The 20,367-nt window shown below is 37.5% G+C and overlaps 3 protein-coding genes and 1 long non-coding RNA gene across 8 annotated transcripts in view; 2 read left to right on the top strand and 2 right to left on the bottom strand.

The window, feature by feature from the left end:
* LOC119030898 overlaps positions 1–5,264 on the bottom strand; it is a 10,944-nt gene extending 5,680 nt beyond the window's left edge. Inside the window, exons 1-4 of one of the 3 annotated variants that reach the window (XM_037118848.1) lie at positions 5,003–5,264; positions 4,156–4,322; positions 935–1,039; positions 25–67 (exon numbers count right to left, since the gene is read on the bottom strand). In XM_037118848.1, coding sequence (XP_036974743.1) covers positions 25–67; positions 935–1,039; positions 4,156–4,318 — 311 coding nt within the window. In that variant the 5' untranslated portion in view covers positions 4,319–4,322; positions 5,003–5,264. Of the gene's footprint in view, positions 1–24; positions 68–934; positions 1,040–1,191; positions 1,279–4,155; positions 4,396–5,002 lie in introns of those variants that run through there. The other 2 variants (XM_037118847.1, XM_037118849.1) reach the window with 2 other exon arrangements.
* LOC119030900 lies at positions 2,296–4,297 on the top strand. The gene is made up of 3 exons (XR_005078451.1): positions 2,296–2,425; positions 3,194–3,326; positions 4,162–4,297. It is a non-coding gene; the product is annotated as an uncharacterized LOC119030900 (long non-coding RNA).
* myl10 (myosin, light chain 10, regulatory) lies at positions 4,159–11,098 on the bottom strand. 2 transcript variants are annotated; one of them, XM_037118851.1, is made up of 8 exons: positions 10,984–11,098; positions 8,536–8,625; positions 7,948–8,023; positions 7,630–7,734; positions 7,466–7,544; positions 7,147–7,195; positions 5,668–6,228; positions 4,159–4,288 (listed from the first exon to the last, which is right to left on the bottom strand). In XM_037118851.1, exons 2-7 carry the CDS (start codon positions 8,569–8,571, stop codon positions 6,124–6,126), a joined length of 450 nt encoding a protein of 149 aa, XP_036974746.1. In that variant the 5' UTR covers positions 8,572–8,625; positions 10,984–11,098; the 3' UTR covers positions 4,159–4,288; positions 5,668–6,123. The 2 variants fall into 2 exon arrangements, with proteins under 2 accessions (XP_036974746.1, XP_036974745.1); XM_037118850.1 differs by lacking the exon at positions 10,984–11,098 and adding an exon at positions 9,231–9,798.
* On the top strand, positions 10,678–20,367 carry kctd7 (potassium channel tetramerization domain containing 7). 2 transcript variants are annotated; one of them, XM_037118844.1, is made up of 4 exons: positions 10,678–11,483; positions 13,833–14,002; positions 17,016–17,215; positions 17,808–20,367. In XM_037118844.1, exons 1-4 carry the CDS (start codon positions 10,920–10,922, stop codon positions 18,182–18,184), a joined length of 1,311 nt encoding a protein of 436 aa, XP_036974739.1. In that variant the 5' UTR covers positions 10,678–10,919; the 3' UTR covers positions 18,185–20,367. The 2 variants fall into 2 exon arrangements, with proteins under 2 accessions (XP_036974739.1, XP_036974740.1); XM_037118845.1 differs by having other exon boundaries at positions 10,683–11,483; positions 17,037–17,215.

Genomic DNA, 20,367 nt, shown 5'->3' with positions numbered 1-20,367 from the left:
TAAAACAGATCATTTCTCACTCACAACGTCTGCGGGTTGTATATCTGATGCTCCTCGTGAATGATCTCTGCAAGAAACACAGAGCAGTGAAATGGTGGCATGGGATCCTTTCAACCTGCAGTGATACTCATCACTGCGAACTACGCTGCCAAATACAGAATTTTAGGGCAGATGTGTGTGTAATCGCTATAAACAATCAGGACTGAATCTGACCAGTTTAGCGATTTAATAAATAACAACACCAAAGCTGTAGTTAGCCTATTCTCTCTCTTTCTGTCGTTTTGACGTATGTCATCGCAGATAATTCGCCAACTGACACAGAGCTCATGATCTACGCTTCCTCCAAACTTCCAGCTATATGCTCAGTAATAATGTGTGTTATTATTCCCTAACTTAACATTGTTTTATAGGTACCTAACCAACATAAATATGTTTTATATGTAGATAAAATATATTTACATTGTAGAGTTGTATTCTTTATAATATGTGTTGTTTAAACTCTCTTATGACAATACTTTCAGGCTTATGTATAATAAATGCCATCTTTAAATTCATTGAAATATAAATGTATTAACATACAATATATCAACATTATAATGTATTATGGAACACATCAAATTATGCCAGTTACTGCTGCATTTCTTATATTGTAAAACAGATTACAATATATTTTCAAAAAATATTGTATCAAGTAATAAATGCAGAATATATTTTAAGTTAACATATTTTTAAACACACATCTGTATACAGGGGATTATCAAAATCTAATCTTTTCCCCAAGCAATATATTGCCATATCTTGTCAAATATATATTCCATATATCAAAGTTGATCTTTTGATATATTACATTATATTTTTCAGTATATATGTCAGTTTATTTTATATATATAAATATATATATATATAAATATATATATATATATGATGCACTTACTGGATTTCCTTTTGCATCGCAGACAGAAAAGAACCAACAGAATCAGTGCCACCACTGACACGATCGTCAGGACTGCAGCCAGCAGACTGGAGTTTCCTAACATACCTAATAGGCACAGAAAAGAGAAGACGCACTCGATGAGACCTAACTTGACAGCCGACTGTTAGAAATGTCAAATGATTTAAATAACTGTCAGCGAGCTCAAATGTTAAAAGTTACTTTCAAGTGAATAAAAAAGGCTGTTGAGATTATATTACCGCAGGGTTAACCGGTCAACAATCAGCAGTTATTCACTCTTTCATGGTTGAAGTAGCTGCTGTTTTCCTGTTAGCGAGACAGAGTGAACCACAGGATGTGGTTGGCCAAAACAAAACTGAAACACCGGTTGTCTTCTGTTCATAGGGCTACACCCACATACATTGACATTTAAGAGGAATCACAAACCCCCAGTAAATTCCTTTTAGCCAGTGAGTTGAACACCTTTTTTTTTTCATTAACATGAGCAGTAGAGGCTGTGCAGGGGAGGTTTCAGAAAGGTGTGATGGGCTGAGTCAGTTTTAGTAGAAATAAAACCCAAACTCCAACACGGAGCTGTGTACAAAGTGACTTTGTACATCTGGTGATCCACTTTCTCACCCATTGCGCCTCATTTCTTTGTCGAGCAGCTTCTCAGTCAGCACCTTTTCCTTTTCAAAGAGGAAACTGATTGAATTTATGTACAGTCATACAGTCACTGACTGGTGCTAGCTAGTCCAGCTAGTTATTGTGTTAGCGGTTTGGTGAAAGTCCTTTTCAAAATGTTTTTCTTGGAATGGTTCTAATTTAGTGGCTAACTAACATACATACATAACTTTGGACAGATCAGCGTTATGCATTTGAACGCTGCAGTTTTTCCGGCATTCTCCTTTTAAGAACCATCCAATGTACAATGTTCCGTGGAAAAAACAATTTGTGCAAATGAGTTGTTATTTGTACTCTCGAATTAATAGATCCTGTACAAAAACAAAAAAGAAGTTTGTACTCTCAAAATAATGTGTACGCCTGAATCAATATTATCAGTGCAAAACATGAGCAGAATGTCAAAGTAAATTATATTATTGACATTTTTATATACTTGTGACAGCTGTCAGTGATGAACTGATAAATAACAATTCAAAGTATATCACCAGCTCTCTGTTCAAACTCAACACATAACCCACTGATTGACCACTAACAGCACAATTTTTAAATGTTTTTTTAAATGATTTTTAATGCTTTTAATTCTGTTTTCAGACAGAGGTCTCAACTCTTGACTGGCCACGCTGGAACATGACAATTATACTCTGTACAGTAGTCATGGAAAGTAAATATTTCCATGTTCGCACTTCTCTGTTGTCTGACAGCGCCACAGTTTCCTTCACTCTTGTTACTCTCATCTTCATTCTTTCAGATCTCAATGCATAGAACCGTGACTGCTGGGCTTCTGCTGACGTGCAATATTTGGCTCCTTGAGTGAGTATCAATACTGAGATGCATGTCAGGCCAAAGTAGAGGATACAAGACGTCTGAGAATGAGGAGGAGGGCTTAATTTACACAGTCTTTTACACTTTATTACAAGTATGTTTGTTTAATTACTGAGTGCTGTTTCAACAATAACAAGATATTGCTATACTGACTAAATTAAAATGACCGTAAAGTTGAACTGACGCCTAAACCTGCAATTGACAAAAATCTCAAAACTGTTCTTTTTCATGTACTGACATGAGCAAGCCTGACTTTTCTTCTATTAGCGATGGTGTTTCCTCCCGAAAAATGTGAGGAGCACCAGCCCGAAATACAGCAGCACAACTAAAATATAATCAACACAACACATTCATATGTTTTTAATTTTTGAGGGTGTATTCGTAGATCTTAGTTTTTCTACTATTCATGCTTTATTTCTTATTTTTACTGTTATTTTAACTGCAGCCGCACAATTAATTGAAATATAATCGAAATCACAATATGGTCAAGTACAATATCCAAATCACAGACGCTTAAGAAGATTAAAAGGTCAAATGTCAGAAAACAGCATGAAGGTACTGTAGTGCTGCAGACATGTCCCGGGCTACAAGTATTGTTCTCCAGATGTCAGAAAATCATTAATTCATTTAAAAGAAAAATAAAACTTGTTCCTGCTAATACTGAACATGAGTATGAGTGTGTGACATATTTGCCCACAGTGGGTTTTTTTTTAAGGTTTTTTTTTTTTTTTGGCCTTTTCCTGGCTTTATTGATAGGAAAGCTGAAGAGTGTGACAGGAAACAGGGTAAGAGAAGGGGAGTGACACGCAGCCAAGGGACCCGGGCCGGGAGTCGAACCCGGCTCCGCTGCAGAGCCTCAGCACATGGGTCGGGCACGCTACCAACCGAGGTAAAGCGGCACCACACACAGTGTGGTTTTCTACGCTTCTTGTCCTCACTCCACTTTATCTGAACCACGTGGTATACTGTAATTTTAAAATGAAATGCAAAAACTGCTTCATAAGTTTGTCCTACACTTAATTTTTTAATTGCTCCAATGGTAACTGAAAAAGTACTTCTGACAGCTATTTAGTGGCATGTCCAGATAGCACGATTTATAACCCCCTTTTAGTTTGCTATATCTACATTTATTGACTTATTAGACTCTGCACTATTTAAATGTTATTGGACAGCAGAGCAATACAGTGCTGTGAAAATACGAGTTAAAGTTTAGCGTTAGTATAGTACGACATATAGCATTGCACTTTTAGTACATATGCATTAAATAAGTGGATGTCAGTATTTTTCTTATACTTTAAAATTAGTGGCTAGGTTAATCTATAAAAAATCTTCTAAGCAACTAATACAACTAACACATAAACGTAGCAGAGTAAAAGGGGTGCCGCTCTTAAATGTTGGCTAGTAAAATCAAAAATCTTAAGTAGAGTAGAACACCTAAAAATCGTTTTGAAGAAAATAAATTACAGAGGTTTTTATGGACCACACTAAATATTTTATCTGAGGAACAAAATGCTAAATATTATTCAAACTTATACAAAAACATTTTTCAGTATGGTTTGTCTTGTATAGGAAACTGATATATTCTGTAACGTCCTCTAAAATCATCGCTCTGTCACTCTGATCACATGTACATTTGTCAATGAGTGGTAACATTTTTTCACCTCCATCCACAATGCAATGCTTTAACTCACAAACACAATTTTTCGTATCTCTTTTACCTTCAGTGGTCCGGCTGCCTGCATTCTTCTCCAGTATCAGATGGTTGCAGCAGAACAAGCTGAGTTTCCTCTTTCGACACCTCACCACATCCGTCACACTCAAGACAAAGACGACCTCCCTGAAGTGCAGTCTCTGTGTGGTTTCATGTGGACACAAAAACATCACACTAATGCACTGGTTATGATGCTTAGTATTTTCATTAAAGAAACAAGCTGTATGTTATAAAGTGAAAAGTTCATGTTGTTCTATGTCAATATTCTGACCTTTAAAGTCAAAATGCAGTAGCTTACTATAAGCTGACTTTCTAAACATCAGAAGAGTTGGCTAGCATCTAACCAGTCAAAATTTGATGGTGTCAAGTGGTTGAACAACCTTTAAATCACTTACCTTAATGTATGTAATTAATCATTGATATATTTAAGCATCTCTTTTTTGAGTTTGTCACACAATATAAATACAACAGTGACTAAAAGTTAAGCAAATTCATAATGGGGGAAGGGGGATCATCAAAAATAGCTTGTGTTTCTATAAGCTAACTTGCTAAAAATTAGCAGGGTAGGCTAGCATCTAACTAGTGAAGTTTAGATAGTTTCATGTGTTGAACTACCTTTAAGTCATATGCATTAATATATTCAGTTAATCAATGCTTTACGTACCTAGCTCCTTACTAAGTTTGTCACATAATATAATTACAACAGTAGCTAAAACTTATGCTAAATCATAATGCGGGAAGGGGGATCATCAAAACTAGCTTGTTGTGTTTCTACAAGCTAACTTGCAAAACATTGGCAGAGTAGGCTAGCATATAACTAGTCAAGTTCAGAAAGTTTCATGTCTTGAACTTACCTTTGAGACACATATGTTAATGTATTCAATTAATCACTGACTTATGTAACTAGCCTCTTACTACGTTTTCACACAATATAAATACTACAGTAGCTAAAACTTATGCTCAGCCATAATGGGTGAAGGGGGATCAACAAAACTAGCTAGTCTTTCAATAAGATAACTTGCTTAACATTAGCAGGGTAGGCAAGCGTCAAACTAGTGAAGTCTTGATTGATTGATTGCAGGGAAGGGCTAAAAAATCTAGCAAGTCTTTTTAAAGTTAACTCACTTAGCAGGAGCAGAATAGCATCTCATGTGGGATTTACATATTTATAAAATGTATATAGCTAGCTCGTTACTGAGTTATAAATCATTGAAGATAACACTGTTTGCCTACCAAGAGAAATGTTTTTGTTTTTTGTTTTTTTTAACATTATGATAACGAGAGTCTAGCGTTTTATTTTGGGTCCGTGGCTGAAACCGGAAGACTTGTCAGCCAATATGTAGCCAGTAAGCAGATACAGTATGAAGGCATTAATTTAGCATTGCAAATTAAAATATAAGGTTTCAGTTCTGTTCTCTGCTGTTGTAGGCCATGATTCACTGGTGTGGTTAATGTTCACTCATTTTTGAAGATGATATGGTTTGATATGTTATCTGCAGGTAGAAAAAAAATGTCCTACCTGCCAGTGCAAATCAACTTCATCAACTTCAGGGTTTTCTTCTCAGTACATTCATACATTGAACATTTTACTTAATCTAGATAATAAAAAAAATAGGCTAACAGGTTAATGAAAATAATGACAGGTAACCCCTATGTTTCACTGGATATGAGAGTTATTTTTTCAATGGCATCAGCTGTGTATTATGAATGTGTGAGATACATATTTAATCAGCATTTAGGTAAATATATGTATCATAACCGACTCTGATTTGGCAGATACCCAGTATTATTGGAATTTGGCAGGTATATCTGACAGATGATTTTGCTGAAATGTCATGTAGACCAGCTCATTGAGGAGCAATGAACACATTAAACGTTTATTGTCAAAACTGTGGGTGAAACAAGACAGAATCAGTGTGAGGATGTTCAGATGACAGAGGATCAACAGGTGATTTGAGAGTTGTTAAAGGCTTTTTCATTCCTGCTCCTTGTCCTCTCCATGGGTGATGACGTAACACAGGTTCTTGTAATCCAGGTTTCCAGCAACATCCAGGGGAAAGTTTGTGAACATCTGGTTTACCTAAAAGGAAGGGAAATTGAATTAGAGTCAAAAGTCTGATTTATGGTCAAGGAATTCAAGGAGGCTGCTTTAAAATGAACAGATTCTCTTATGTTGGTAATTCCCAGCAATTTTTCATCTGTTTTGTAGGTTGTTGACACATATACACTTACTATAGTGGAAGATATTTTAGCCATAGTTGTTGGAACTAGGGGTGCTAAGTGGGCTGTGGTACACGCTAAAACGAGGCTACAACATATGTTGAATTTACAAGGAGGCCCAAATAATATAGAATCTGTCACTGACAGTGTTTTAAAAATTTCACAATGTTTCTTCAACCCAGCGACTCATACAAATAAATTCTTATCAATAATGTTGTTGTTAGAAATTCCAGATATCTCTGGCTCTGAATACAAAGACAAAAGCTCATGTATTTTCAAACTCAGTTGTTGTGATTGTGGTTTTAATGATATGAAATGAATGCAGCATGAGGATATGTGACCGAGCTGGCGACCAGAGAAAGCTCTTTGTGTTCAGCCCTCAGTGATTTTGCATTTTGGAATGGATTCTCTGTGGTTTGGAACGCAGTTTCACTCCTTTGGTTGTTCACACTTTCAGGTATCACTTTTAGGTGTATCAGATACATTATTACTGATGCAAATTCAACAATTCTTACTTTTGCTTAACATTTTCGCAACTTTAAAGTGTTCCACTGGTGAGCAGGTGCCCCAGTATTTCATCTAAGGTTTACCACAACACAGCATGCCATGCAGGCTCTGCTTTAGTTTGTGTCACAATGACAACATACCTTGCAAGACATAATACGTATGCATAACTGATATGTAAGCCATTCACAATGCTGGGATCCCTGTGTCATCCTGTCAGAGGTAAAATAATTTTTAAAAAAAACAAAAAAAACAGATGGCAGACAGGCTTTACCTCATCTTCTGTGAACTTGTCAGCCTGAGACATAAGGTGGTATTTGATCCTGTGAAAGGCAGATGATCACACTGCATGTTCAGTTTTTCCCTTTAAAATGTAAGTTTTAAAAATGTGGCACTTTAGCAAGTAATTATCTTAAAAAAAAAAACAAAAAAACATTTAGCCTGGTACTCAGTGCTAACCGGTAAATACTCACAAAGACATCAACATGGTAGCATTATCATTATGACAGTGTTAGCAGGATGGTAACTGCGCTGAGCTCAGTGGGACTATTCACTCTCAGTCTTGTTGTAAACTAAATAAAGAAAATACACACTCCTCTCCTCGTAGGACGCCTTTTCCTTCAGGGTCAAAAATCTTGAATGCGTTGAGAATGGTTTCCTCTGGGTCAGTTCCTGAACGATAAAAGATGTTTCAAATAAAAGATGTTTCATGTACGCTCGTCATGTCATTGAAGAATGCAGCTGTAGGAATGCCAACCTTTGAGCTTCTCGCCAAACATAGCCAGGAAGATTGTAAAGTTGATGGGGCCAGGTGCCTCCTTCATCATCTCATCCAGCTCATCGTTGCCCACATTGAGACGACCTGAGCAAAGGACATTGTCATTCTAAAATTCACACACCCCGTGCGAACACTAACGTAGGGGGGACACACAACAACAAAACAAACAACAAAGATTAAATCTAAAGATCTCTTAGCAAAAGGATTTCTGAATGTTGGTAGAGCCCTGCTTTTCGGACCAGGGCCTCTAAAACCTGATTTGTAGCCTACAGTAAGCTACAGTAAGAGGCTGCTCACCCAGGGCAGCATACGTGTCTCTCAGGTCTCCCTTGTCAATGAAACCATCCCTGTTCTGGTCCATGATGGTGAAGGCCTGGAATCAAAGACAGACACATTTCATTTTTCTGTAGACGTGTGATTATTTAAAATACTGTGGTTAGTATAAATGCTGTTTAACCTGGTTTTCATCAATAACTATCGGTCATAAATGTACCAGTACAAGGGATTGTTCAGTATTTTCTAAATAGGCCTACTTTAACATTTTTTTTTGTAAAGAGTGAGCTGAGGCAACTGATCTCAATCTTGTGTCTGAGCACTAAATACGATCAGGACGTCATTAGCCTGGCTTAGTATAAAGATTGGAAGCAGAATCAACAAGTATTTTCCAGCACAAGCCATGTGTCTGATAATTTTGAATCAAGTAGAACTTTATTGCCAACTGCAATGACGATCACCCTGCGGGACTGTGTTTCATACATGGTAAATCAAGAATTTTACAGCTGGTGGAACAAACTTAAAACTTAATGCAGGCTTGCTCGGACAAAATGATTTATGATACAAGACTTGATGTAAAAAAAAAGAAAAAAATTGTAGATTTCACGTCACCTCCTTGAACTCCTGGATCTGTGACTGCTCAAACATGCTGAACACATTGGAGCCTGACTCGGTCGTCTTCTTTTTCGCTTTCTTCGGTGCCTGATGGGAGAATTTAAGAGAGGCTGGTGAGCCTTCTTGTAAATAATGTCTGAGTATTTTGATTGATTCGTTGATTTAGGTATCCAGTTGAAAATTCTCTTGCTATTCTAAATGCTATATCGTGGGCAAGTGGACTTGTTTCAGTTTCTTGAAGACGTTTCGCCTCTCATCCAAGAAGCTTCCTCAGAAGCTGAACCTTAATTACATTATTTTATTTTCTAATTTCATAAGCCCACATATTTTCAATGTAAATGTAAATTACATTACAACCTAATGCAAAGTTTTTTCTATCATGTTGAGTTAATGCGTACGAATCAAATAGCTAGATGTGCGACTTATTATAGGAGACAGTATAACACAGTTAAAATGCATTGCTTTTATGTTTAACACTTAATAATAAACACTTGTTTATGCAGCAGTTCCCCTTGACTTGTGTAATAATTGACAAAACACCTAAGGTTTACGATATTTACAATATTAGTCTGTGTTGATATTCTTCCAGAGTCCTGAGATGACAGATCCAAAAGAAGAGACCTGAATAAACAAGGTGGGGAGAGCAGACAAATAAAGGAGGATGTGAAGAAGGAGAAGGAGGGCAGCCTTACCATGGTGACGACTTTCTCTGCAGTTCTTGACTTGAGAGATCATTTTTATGTCTCTCTCTGCAGTTATATAGACGTGACCAAATCAGCCACCTGGGCTAAGTTTAGAAAACTGTGGGTGGATCAATATTCCAGGTATTCCTGCCTTATAGAGACAGAACACTTCACAACCATCTTTATCATCCATAAAACTTCTATTGTTGTCCATTGTATTGAAGGGGGGAGCTGTCATCACAGGGTAGATATGGGCCATGGACAAATGCTCATACCTGAAGCTTTATCCAAGCTAATCTTAGCTCACAGTAGCATTCACATTAGCTCAACAATAAAACAATACCCCTGAGGGTTAGACGAAGCTTTAGGAATTACAGCAACCTTTACCGGCAAATAAACAATTTAATTTTATGACACAAGCTTTGTTCGAGTTTTCCTGTTTGTGAATCGGTTTCACTCAAATTCAGTGTTAATCACAGAGCAGCTCAGGACAAAAGTGAAGCAGATTAATTTAACTTGAATTACTATATAGTGTGAAAAAGCTTTTGATGAACCTTGAGTAACTGGAAGAGTGCTGAGATTCATCTTTTGTAACCGTCCACAGTGCGATTCTGTTACACAGCTGTACCTCTAACTGTAGCCAGAGACACTGGGGGATGCATGATTTGGGCTACAGCCATGTCATCTAAAGCAGGTGTATATTTTTATGTCCATTTATAGTGTTTGCATGTACCGTATGCACAAGTGCGCATGTGTGCACACAGCTGTAGACATTGATTAAAAAGGACTTGGTCAGTCTGTGATTGTCTGGATAGACAATCCGATGGATCCAAAATAATTTTATCAAATATGGGGGCTAGCTTATTAAAAACTAGCTACAATAAGCTAGGATAGCTGTGTTTTAGCTAGCTTGCTACACTTATTTTCCTTACATATAGGCTACATAATATTTTCAATAAATATCAAATAAATAAATATTTTCTAAATAACCCAAAACACTAGAATTCATGTAAATCTCAGAAGCCAGTGGCAGAGAAAAGAAAGCCAATGAGGAAGGATAGGAGAAGAGAGGCCAGGAGGATGCAAGGGGGAAGTATGATAAATGGAGTGAGGACAGAATAAGAGGTGCATCTGAGATGAAAGTTAAAATGTAAATTACTAATGTAACAACAGACCTATGAATTTTTTATTTATTTTATTTTTTTTAATTTTTGCAAGATTTTTTAAATCGAATTTGTCTCATGCCTTGCATCCTTATGTTATTTAAATAAACTGAAATTAAAACGTTGAAATTACTTATCTTTTTAAACTGTTTGGTAATTTTCATATCAGAATAGAAATTGTCCCATTTTAACAATAAAGGTTTCTAAATTTAAGTTACCAATTATGTGCTTCATTTTTCTTTATTTTTCTTCTGTATGTTGTAGTAAATGAGTTGATGTAAGACTAAGTAAGTAAATTGTCCCAGAAGGTACATTTTCATAAAGTCTCCCATTTTACCAATACTGACCCTCTTTACTTCTGGGTCCTTTTAACAGCATTGATTAGTGCTGATGTAATGAGAAAAATGTTGATGTAAATAAAACCCAAAGCGGCATAATTTCAAAACTTTGTTGTTTTTGTCTGACTATTTAATTCCCTCACGGCTGACAGCACTCCTTGACGTGATGACGGTGTGGACCTCACGTCACAGCACGTATGAGCGAGGACAGTACGGGCCCAGTGTGGACTGCTAACATTCGGGATAAAACATTTAGCAGACCTGTGGTTTGGAAGTTTGTACTATTGAAGGCGGACATTTCCCACTTCCGCTTTCGCTCTGAGAGCGAGGTGTGTCCCTGCGGCAGCTCGCGCCACACCGTCTCCTCCCGCATTGTTGTTGTTGGTACAGTCGCGCGCTGTGGCTCGTGCTATCCTCCCCTGGTCTGTGCCGACGGTTGGCTCGCCGCGCGCATGCAGCAGAATGGCTCGAGCGGTTCCAACGGTTCCGATGGCTGCAGCAGCAGGGATCGCCAGGCGCTGTCCTTCAGCCCGCTGCCCGGCGCCACGACAAGGGTGAGGAGGTTCATTCAGGAGAGACGGACGCTGCCTCTACCCAGAGTGATGGTGGTATTCTCGGCCGCAGGTGACACCGAGAAACCGGGCGATGCCATGTCCAGCTCGGACTCTGCGGAGGACGAGTTCCGAAAGCCGGCCTCCCCGACCCCGAGCTTCACCCTGAGCAAGCCGCTCCGCTCCGCGCTGAGCACACAGGAGCAGGAGGTAGGCCCCTTTAAAATCATGTTAAAGCAGCTCACAAGCTAGCAGATACTTAGCTTCAAACATAAGAAGCACTAATACTGTACATCCGCACGTACACACTCGATTTATTACTGAGTAACAGCAGAAAGTACTCTTAACAAAGTACAAATACACAGCCAGTTTATTGAGTCCCTGTCACATTTACTCTTTTTAAAGGGGCACGATGTAGTTTTAAGAAGAAATTCAAACTCATAAATGTGATATTTACAATATTAATTTAAAAAATAAAAACTCATAAATATTTATCTTTTCAATAACTGTATAAACAAGCTGTGGAAATTAAGTCCGCTCATGAGCACGGTTTGAAGCTAGAAAGGTGGCAGGGTCTGCCAAATACAAATACAAACTAAAACAGTAAGAAGTTGTGTTGTCCTTGATAATCAGTTTGTTTATTGAGTTTATTTAGTCATAACAACAAGCAGCTTGTTTATTTAGTTTGTTTAGGTATAAAAACATCAGTCAGTGGAGATCTTTCTCTTCTGATTACATTTTCTTCCCCAGACATCTTTAAAGGGAAAATGTTTTGACACATTCTATTTTCCAATGATTTGTTTGTTTGATTTCATTATAGTAACCAATATGTGGCTACTGTTGTTAGGGCCAAACACACAAAATGACTTAGATACCACATGATTATTATCATGCGCTTTAATTTAGTCAGGTGTTTATTTTAGCTTGTCTATTTATATTTCAGTATTCATACACAATTGGTTAGTAATGTATTTAAAGGGGCACTATGTAGCATTGGAGATGTAGATTGGAGAAAATCAAATTCAGACAATATTAATGAGGTAAAAATAGAAATAAACCAGCTGTTCTCAGAGGAAATCGGAATTTCCAGAACACTGTTGTCCTTTTAAGGTCAATTTGTTTATTCACTTTATTCAGTCATGAAAACAAAGAGATATTGTTTATTAAGTTTGTTTAGGCATAAAAAAAATTACACAGTGCGCCTTAAAGTTTCCATAAATCTGTCATGAATATGACCATAGTGACTAATATATAACATTGCTACCAAATGATTACACTGCACTACATTGCTCTGTCTTTGTATCTGTATAATTCTGTTCATACAGATATCTGTGACTTGGTTAATCCAGCTGGGACCTGTCATGATTGGCTGTCACATGACTTAAGTTAATGAGCGAGCATGTGACTCCACTGCTGCTAGATCCACAGGTCCACAGCAGAATAATCCTCTTATTTCTGTGGTCAGACAGCGAATTGGTGGCTGCGGAGAGACTCAGAGTAACATGTTCAGTCTCTCATGTAAGCTACAACAACCTAACATACTTACCAACCATGAGATGTCTAGAATAGAGAGGATTTTGAAACCTAAGCAGTGGTCTGGGTGTCCTCCCCCAGAGAAATGAGAGTTGCAGTCTTTGTTGCCCTCATTCTGGTGATCATGAAGAATTCAGTTATCAAAACAGCATTGTCATGTTAACCACTTCAAATTTTTGTTAAAATTTTCAGTAAAGAATGCAGATTGATAAGAAGCTCTGGCTTGAACTAAATTCTTATGTTTTGATTCATTCATCCATTACGCCTCTAAGATAGTCAGTGTACACCATCGCCCTGTTCTTCTCAGTGGTGATTGACATCCATGTGACCTCCTTCAACAGAGCAATGAACAGTGAAAAACCAGATCCCCTCTAGAAAAGTGGGAGTCAGGGCGTGGGACCTCTTTGTCATTTTACATCTAGTATTAATTGAGTTAAACAACAGCACTGCAAATCTCCTGTTATGATGGCTAACTTCACTGTTAACTACCTCTTTAACAATTAGCATGGTTATAATACCATGTATTGTAGTGGTAACATGGTAAACTGCTCTTCAAATCCTATAAATTGTGAGGAGATCATACACACTACAACAAAGTTTTAAACCTCAGACCATGTAGACAAACAGTACTGGTATAATGTATGTATATATAAATATAGCCCATGTAAAAGCCACCAAACAGAGGGCGCCAGCAGCATCTCCCTGGCATCCATTCAAATTAAGGTCAATTAGGTCTTCCAATTGAAAAACAAACAAGGTTAAAGATAAACTCCTGCCCTGGAGGTGGGGACATACCATTGAATATAACAATTCAATATACAGGAAAGAACCTAATGAGTAGATATCATTCTACAGAAAATTACAAAAACACAAAACTTAAAATTAGGCCTATACAAAAATTAAGTTACTATGCTTATTTTCAGACTTTGTGTGCATCTTGTTGAGCAAACTAGAGCAATAATAAAAGGATCAGAAGAAGATTTGAACACTGAAATTCATGATGTTTTTTCCATTCCCGTTGTAAAGTTCCCAGAGGTGATCTCTCTGAATGTCGGGGGCACGTACTTCACCACTCGCCTGTCCACGCTGCGGCGATTCGAGGACACCATGTTGGCCGCCATGTTCAGCGGGCGACATTACATCCCACGGGACGCCGACGGACGTTACTTCATCGATCGGGATGGAACATATTTTGGGTGAGTAGTAGCACTTTGTGAGACCTGGGAGTGAAATAGCAAATATAACAATATATCTACTATTGATTCATTAGTCATACAAAAGAAGACAACATCATTATTATCTGAACCATTTAACATGATTGTTGTTTTTCTGTGGAGTGACGGAAGTAAGATCTTCTCAAGAGTATGACAGAAACACTTGGGAGAGGAGGGTTATGTGTATGTAGAAAGTGTGTGTATATGGAAACAGATATTTAGCCTCGAAAAAATCTCACACTGCAGTGTCAAAGCGGTTTTAAATCTGCTGATGGCAACTCATTATATTCTGACAGGTATCTGTGAGTCAGGTATTCTTTGACACAAATTAGTCTCCCTACCGTCTGTCAGTGCTGTAAACATATTTGCATATCTATTTCTGTGCTGCTGCACTTTTCTTACTTGTTACTTCAGCTGACATTTATATGTCGCTATAAATATTTAGTAAGATAAAATTGGTCGATGTACATAGCTGACAAAACAGTCAGCATTTCCACAATTACACAATGAGCCTTTAGTTAAACGGCAGTGTGTTCTGCATTGTGGAGGAGTGGAAAGGGCAAGTGGAAAACCATGAGCAAAGTCAGAGGAAACTGAGTGAAAAGGTAATTAGGTAATTACAAATAATGAGCTGTGTGGGTTGTCTCTGTATCATGAACCTCATCAGAGCTGAACAGAACTTCCCTGAGATTTCGAAGAATTTATGTTCATTGATACCTTGAGCCTAAAGCCCACAACACAAAACAATCAGCATTCAGTACTTGGGTTTACAATAATGTATATTATTACTTTTAATATTAAATTAACTGTAACTGACAGCCTAAATCAACAAAATAAAAAGAATAAGGTCTTATGCAGCATTCCAGCCAAAGCCTGAGGTTGTAATTTTCTAGTTGAAATGTACATTACAGCTGCACAATGCCAAAGGTGAACAAAAGACTTCGCTGACCATGATAAAATTATATCTTTTTGGCAAGTGTACACAGGAGTGAACCCTCAGCAGTGCCCCCTCCCTGCATTTATAAACGAGGAAAATAGAGCAGGGAAAGTGATAAATGAGTCAACAGATGCCATTATACATTTTATTCTATAGCACTTTTATACCTAGAAACAAATCAAATTATTCCATTCACCTGCCTTATACAAATACTGGTATCTACAAATGCATAAAGTCTGAGTAGATGGATTTGCCCTGAGTTTGAAAGACGGATTTTAACTTTGAGTGTGGTTCCATTGTAATTGTCTAAGACAATGCTAACATGCTTTCAGTGCTTAGAAATGAAAAATTTAGCAGCTTCAGACAAAATCACTGTGACATCAGAGATTCATAAAATTGTCAAACTTGTTTATTTTGGTGTATATTTTAAGTCATAACTGTACAGTAGTAAAACACAGGGGTCCTATCTGGTGTTTCTGCTGTGCTACTTTTATGTACTGTGTTGTTTTGCCGGTGTCTTTGGGATCTATTCATCAGCACATCTCAGAATAACTGCAAGATATTCAGTTGTGATTTTATTTGGTCTGTGGCTCAACAGATAGATAAATAAAAGTAAATTAGGTGTCCAACTGAATGCAAGTGAAAGTGTTGTTATTAATTAATTTTAAATGAATTAGATGTATACATTTTGAAATAACATTGTGATAAAAGACAGTTAGATTATATGTAAGCTAGTAAGTGATGCAGGGGTTTTCTACTTGGAAGTTATTTCGAACAAACATTGGAAGTGGTTCTACAATATTTACAGGACCTTGTTCAACATCAGTACAGCTGAGACTGAAGGAAGTGCCAATAATTCAGCAGGAATTAGGTTATATACCAATGTGTTGGACAAAGTAAAATATTCACTTGATCACTGATGTTAATACAGTTAATCCTGAGGGGGAAATCAAATTTCATATCAGTAATATTTAAGACATTTCGCTCCAGTCATCCTCTGCTTCATCCTCTGGGGACTATGAACCATAAAGATATTTAAGTGGCAGACCGACAGTCCAGCATTAGCTTCCCTGGAGCCACGATGCTGTTGTGGTTTAAAAGCAAAAGCAAATTGTATTAAATATGAATGTGAAAACAAGCAGAGTGAAGATGTAGGACTTATGTAAGTGGAATGTCAGTAAGGTCAGTGCTGTATGAATGCCTCTGTGTCTGTATGTGTGAGGAGGTTTGTATTAAAGATTTAAAAGGAAAGTGACAGAACGAGAGATGGAAGATATGTAACTATATAATTAAATTGAAACGAAACATGGAGGAGGTGGGTCCACTGCAGGTGTACTCAGCGTTTTCATTGGGAACATTAATACTGTCTAGTTTTTATCCAACCTTCTGTTTCTGAAGCTATTGTCTTGCTGAAAGATAAATATTCCTCCAGGTTTCTGTTATGTTATTCACTGCAGCAGTGTCTCCTCCAGGACTTCTCTGTGTTTCTCTGCATTCATTTAATCCTCAGTGCTCGCAAGCCTTCCAGGTTCTGCTGCAGAGAAGCAGAACAAAATTTTTCCTGGCCAAGTATGTTGATACAAATAAGTCCAGCTGTCTGTGGTTCTCTGTGTGTACTTTCACACAGTGTGGAGAACAAAAGTAGAGGACGAAAAGCTGGCTCAGTCAGTCATACCAGGTGTGAATGTGTGAGGAAAAAGCTGGAGGTTGAAGTTAGTTTTATAATCACCATTTACACACAGATTTTATCTTTTCAAATCTGAATAGAGGGGATGTTAAAGTGTATTATCGGCAGATATTTGCCTCTCACAGGTATATTTGGATCAGCGTAAATGTTGTCTAATATGTTACTATACGAAATCTTTTTTTCTAGATAACAATGCAGTCAATTATGTGTCATGTAAATTGTGCCATAGTGACACAATAAGAGCACAATTTACCGTTAAAATTTGACTGTGATGAACTGTCTTAATCACTTATTTGATTTATACCAATGCCAAGTTTTCTTATGGTAGGATTCATCAGAAAGAAATATATTTTTGTGTGGATTTGTTCCAGTGATTCTGTTTCCATCCAAAGGGACATCCTGAACTTCCTGCGAGAAGGTGAGCTCCCTCACAGGGACCGTGTGCGAGCGGTGCACAGAGAGGCTCAGTACTACGCCATCGGCCCGCTGCTGGACAGCCTGGAGGACACTCAGCCACTCACAGGGGAGAAAGTGCGACAAGCTTTCCTCGATCTGCTGCCCTACTATAAAGGTAACTGCAGTCCGATCCACATAACATTCTTAAAATGTATGTTTTAAAATTTCCCTGAGGTATCAAAAATATATTAAATATCGAATCCAGCACCGTGACATCACAAGTAATGAGCATGTTGATGTTAACAATGGAAAATAATAAAAAATGTGAACTCACAAGAGCATCAAAGTGTGCTGAATTAGCTATTAGCAGTTCCTGTTTGCAATGCACCCACTGATGTACAGACTGGCTTAGTGCTACACTAAAGAAAATTCTAACTTAACTTCTGCATTTGTATGGACCATCTTTTTAAGTTTTTGAGTTCTTGTTTACTCAGAAGGTAGAAACAGTGTTAAGTGACAGCTTTAATTAATGTTCACAACCTGTTCAGTCTTACACTGGCTTGAGGTGAATAGGAGAGCTTCATACAGGGCGTCGGGTCATCCTTACAGTACATAGCACAAACAGACATGACTCATCAGTTTAAGAATAGTAGACAATTTTATTTCAGGTCAGAAGAAATAAAACTGGATCATTTTTGTTTTTTTACAAAAAACATAGATGAGTCTATTTAAAAATGTAATTAACATCGTAAATGTTTTCATTTCAGAGAATCTGGAGCGAATCGTGGAGATTGCCAAACTGAGGGCCATGCAGAAAAAGGCGCGGTTTGCCAAGTTGAAGATCTGCGTCTACAAGGAGGAGATGCCGATCACGCCATACGAGCGCCCTCTTTTTAACTCTCTTCGCTTTGAGCGCTCGGACAGCGAGGCAAAGCTCTTTGAGCATCACTGCGAGGTGGACGTTTCCTTTGGACCTTGGGAGGCAGTGGCAGACGTTTACGACCTTCTGCACTGCATTGTCAGTGACCTAGCCGAGCGTGGCATCACTGCCGAGCAGCAGTGCATTGGTGTGTGTGACAAGCACCTCATCAACCACTACTACTGCAAGAGGCCCATCTATGAGTTTAAGATCACATGGTGGTGAAGCTGGAGGGAGGAAGTCGTGGACCAAAAAGCAAAAGGCTGGATGTTCGATTTTTACGATAAGTCGGCAGATATTGGTTTTTGTATTGAAGTTGCCAATATTTTGTGCTGATGTCTTAAAATGTGACCCTTTAAATCATCCTCATCATGTTTTTTCCAGAAATATATAAATTATTTTTTTCATCATAATGAAAAACACAAGAAAATCAATTTAATACCAACATCTTCCAGTGACATTCAAGCCAGTGAAAAGCACTTTTACTTGGAGCTCAATATTGCCACTGGTGTCCAAAATGGATTTAGAGATTTGTGGTTAAAATAGCTATAATTAGAAGAATGGCATATTGGTATGATTTACCTCCTGATTATCAAAAATAACTCAAGGAAAATAAGAAAAATACTTATACTACTAAAATAGCTGGTGATTAATTTAATAGTTGGAAATCAATTAGTCATTGCAGCGCTAGTTAATTCGTCAACTTATGTCAGTTATACAGTAGTCTGGGTATAGCCAAAATTTGCTAACATCTGCCATCATATTCTACTGATCAAACCAGATCAAATATGTCTAAAGCTGCCAAATCCCTGAGTTCATTGAATTATTAAAGTATGGTGTGTACTTTGCTTATGCACTCAATTTTTCATTTAAAAGAGAAAATGTAGCATTTACTCTTTTGAAAGTCCTGACCTGAAGTGTCTTTAAAGCTTCAAATCATTAGAGATTAAGTCCCGCCCCTACTGGTGTGCTCTATGTGACCCATTTGAGAAAAAACAATGTCAATTGTCAGTGTCACACAAGCTAATTTTTAAAGTAAAGAAAGTCATAAGTTGTTGTAAAGATAGTAGAATACCAGTTAGTGTTGTGTGAAGCTACTTGTGGAACTGTCATGGCTTTGGTTTTTCGGGTTAACTCCTCCTTTGTCATGTTTTGCTTTATACTTCCTGTCTTTGGCTTTTTCCTGCCCCTTTTTCCTGTTCGCCTGTGTTTCATTAGTAATTAATCCTTGTGTATTTAAGTAGATGGTTTTCCTGCACTTTTTGTTGGATTGTCTGCTCCACACATGTCCTCAGATTCTCCTTAACAATTTTAACAGGATAATAAGGGTTAAGATTTACTAGAAGTCAGGCAACAAAACCAGGCTCAAGAGAATCTAATGAAATGCTTAAGCGCAAATTGACACTCGTGTAGCAAATGCAGAAAAGTCCTAAGGACTGATTCCCTAATGAAACACAGGTTTACAAGACAAAAAGGCACAAAAGAGACAAAGACAGAACGTATAAATCAAAACTGACAAATGAAAAGAGAACCTACAAAATAAAACGGGAAATGAATAAACCACAAACCCAAACCATGACAGTGAACTGCATTTTCTTGCTCGATATATTGTACAACACCCAAACTCACACAGTTGTCACCACAGCACAGATTAATGTGATGTGAAAAAAAATATTTGTCTCTTGCCATCCATTTCCATACATATTTTTACTCTGAAATAAGGTCCCATGGTGTTTGACCAGAGGGGACATGCCTCTCTATTGTGTTCCAACTTGTGAGTGTGAAACTACAGTGACTGAAGCAAAAATAAATCTGGAGTCTGAGATGATTGTTGCTGTAGAAATGGCATGATGTGATTGTGGAGCTCACTTAAAAACATTGTCCATTGTTTGGTCATATCCTAAATGTATTTTTATTTCTTTCATTCTTTTATTACATTAACTGATTCATCAGTGGATTGATTTGTGATCGGGTTCAGAAGTGTCTCACCACATTTCCAGAACTCAAGAAATGACCCTGTAGTAAATATTGAATATTGTAAGTAAACTGAAGTCAAATCTGTATTTTTTAGGACTAAGCTTTGTTTCAGGGTGCAGAATAATTGTGAGCCTGTTCCTTTTGGATAAACAGAGTATATTTTAATTATGCTACCTCCTGAGGAGTGTGTTTTTAAAGACTTGAGAAAGGTTGTGTGATATTCATTTAATCAGTTTTCATGTTTAACTTGGTTGGTTTATGTCACCAGGTTACAGGGGAATGAAAGTAGCCATGTTTGTCACATGCTAATGCAAACTTCCCGATGTCACTTTAACTTCCATTCCACCGTTTTCCATATCACGACATTATGAAATTCAGTGAAGTTTTGGTTTAAAGTCAGAGCTAAGATACATGTTATTTGCTACTGTTAA

The sequence above is a fragment of the Acanthopagrus latus genome, chromosome 13 (assembly GCF_904848185.1).
Source record: "Acanthopagrus latus isolate v.2019 chromosome 13, fAcaLat1.1, whole genome shotgun sequence".
NCBI lineage: Eukaryota > Metazoa > Chordata > Actinopteri > Spariformes > Sparidae > Acanthopagrus > Acanthopagrus latus.
This window is presented reverse-complemented; position numbering and strand designations above follow the sequence as displayed.

What these genes read in the sequence shown, in the direction of transcription:
- myl10 (XM_037118850.1), bottom strand. An exon ending in GGCGTCCTACGAGGAGAGGA is followed by an intron (nt 7,196 to 7,465) that starts GTGTGTATTTTC and finishes TGCCTTTCACAG; the next exon opens with GATCAAATACCACCTTATGT. An exon ending in ACAAGTTCACAGAAGATGAG is followed by an intron (nt 6,229 to 7,146) that starts GTAAAGCCTGTC and finishes CCTTCCTTTTAG; the next exon opens with GTAAACCAGATGTTCACAAA.
- kctd7 (XM_037118844.1), top strand. Translation starts at nt 10,920, where the DNA reads ATGAGCGAGGACAGTACGGGCCCAGTGTGGACTGCTAACATTCGGGAT. An exon ending in TGAGCACACAGGAGCAGGAG is followed by an intron (nt 11,484 to 13,832) that starts GTAGGCCCCTTT and finishes CCCGTTGTAAAG; the next exon opens with TTCCCAGAGGTGATCTCTCT. An exon ending in TCTGCTGCCCTACTATAAAG is followed by an intron (nt 17,216 to 17,807) that starts GTAACTGCAGTC and finishes TTTTCATTTCAG; the next exon opens with AGAATCTGGAGCGAATCGTG.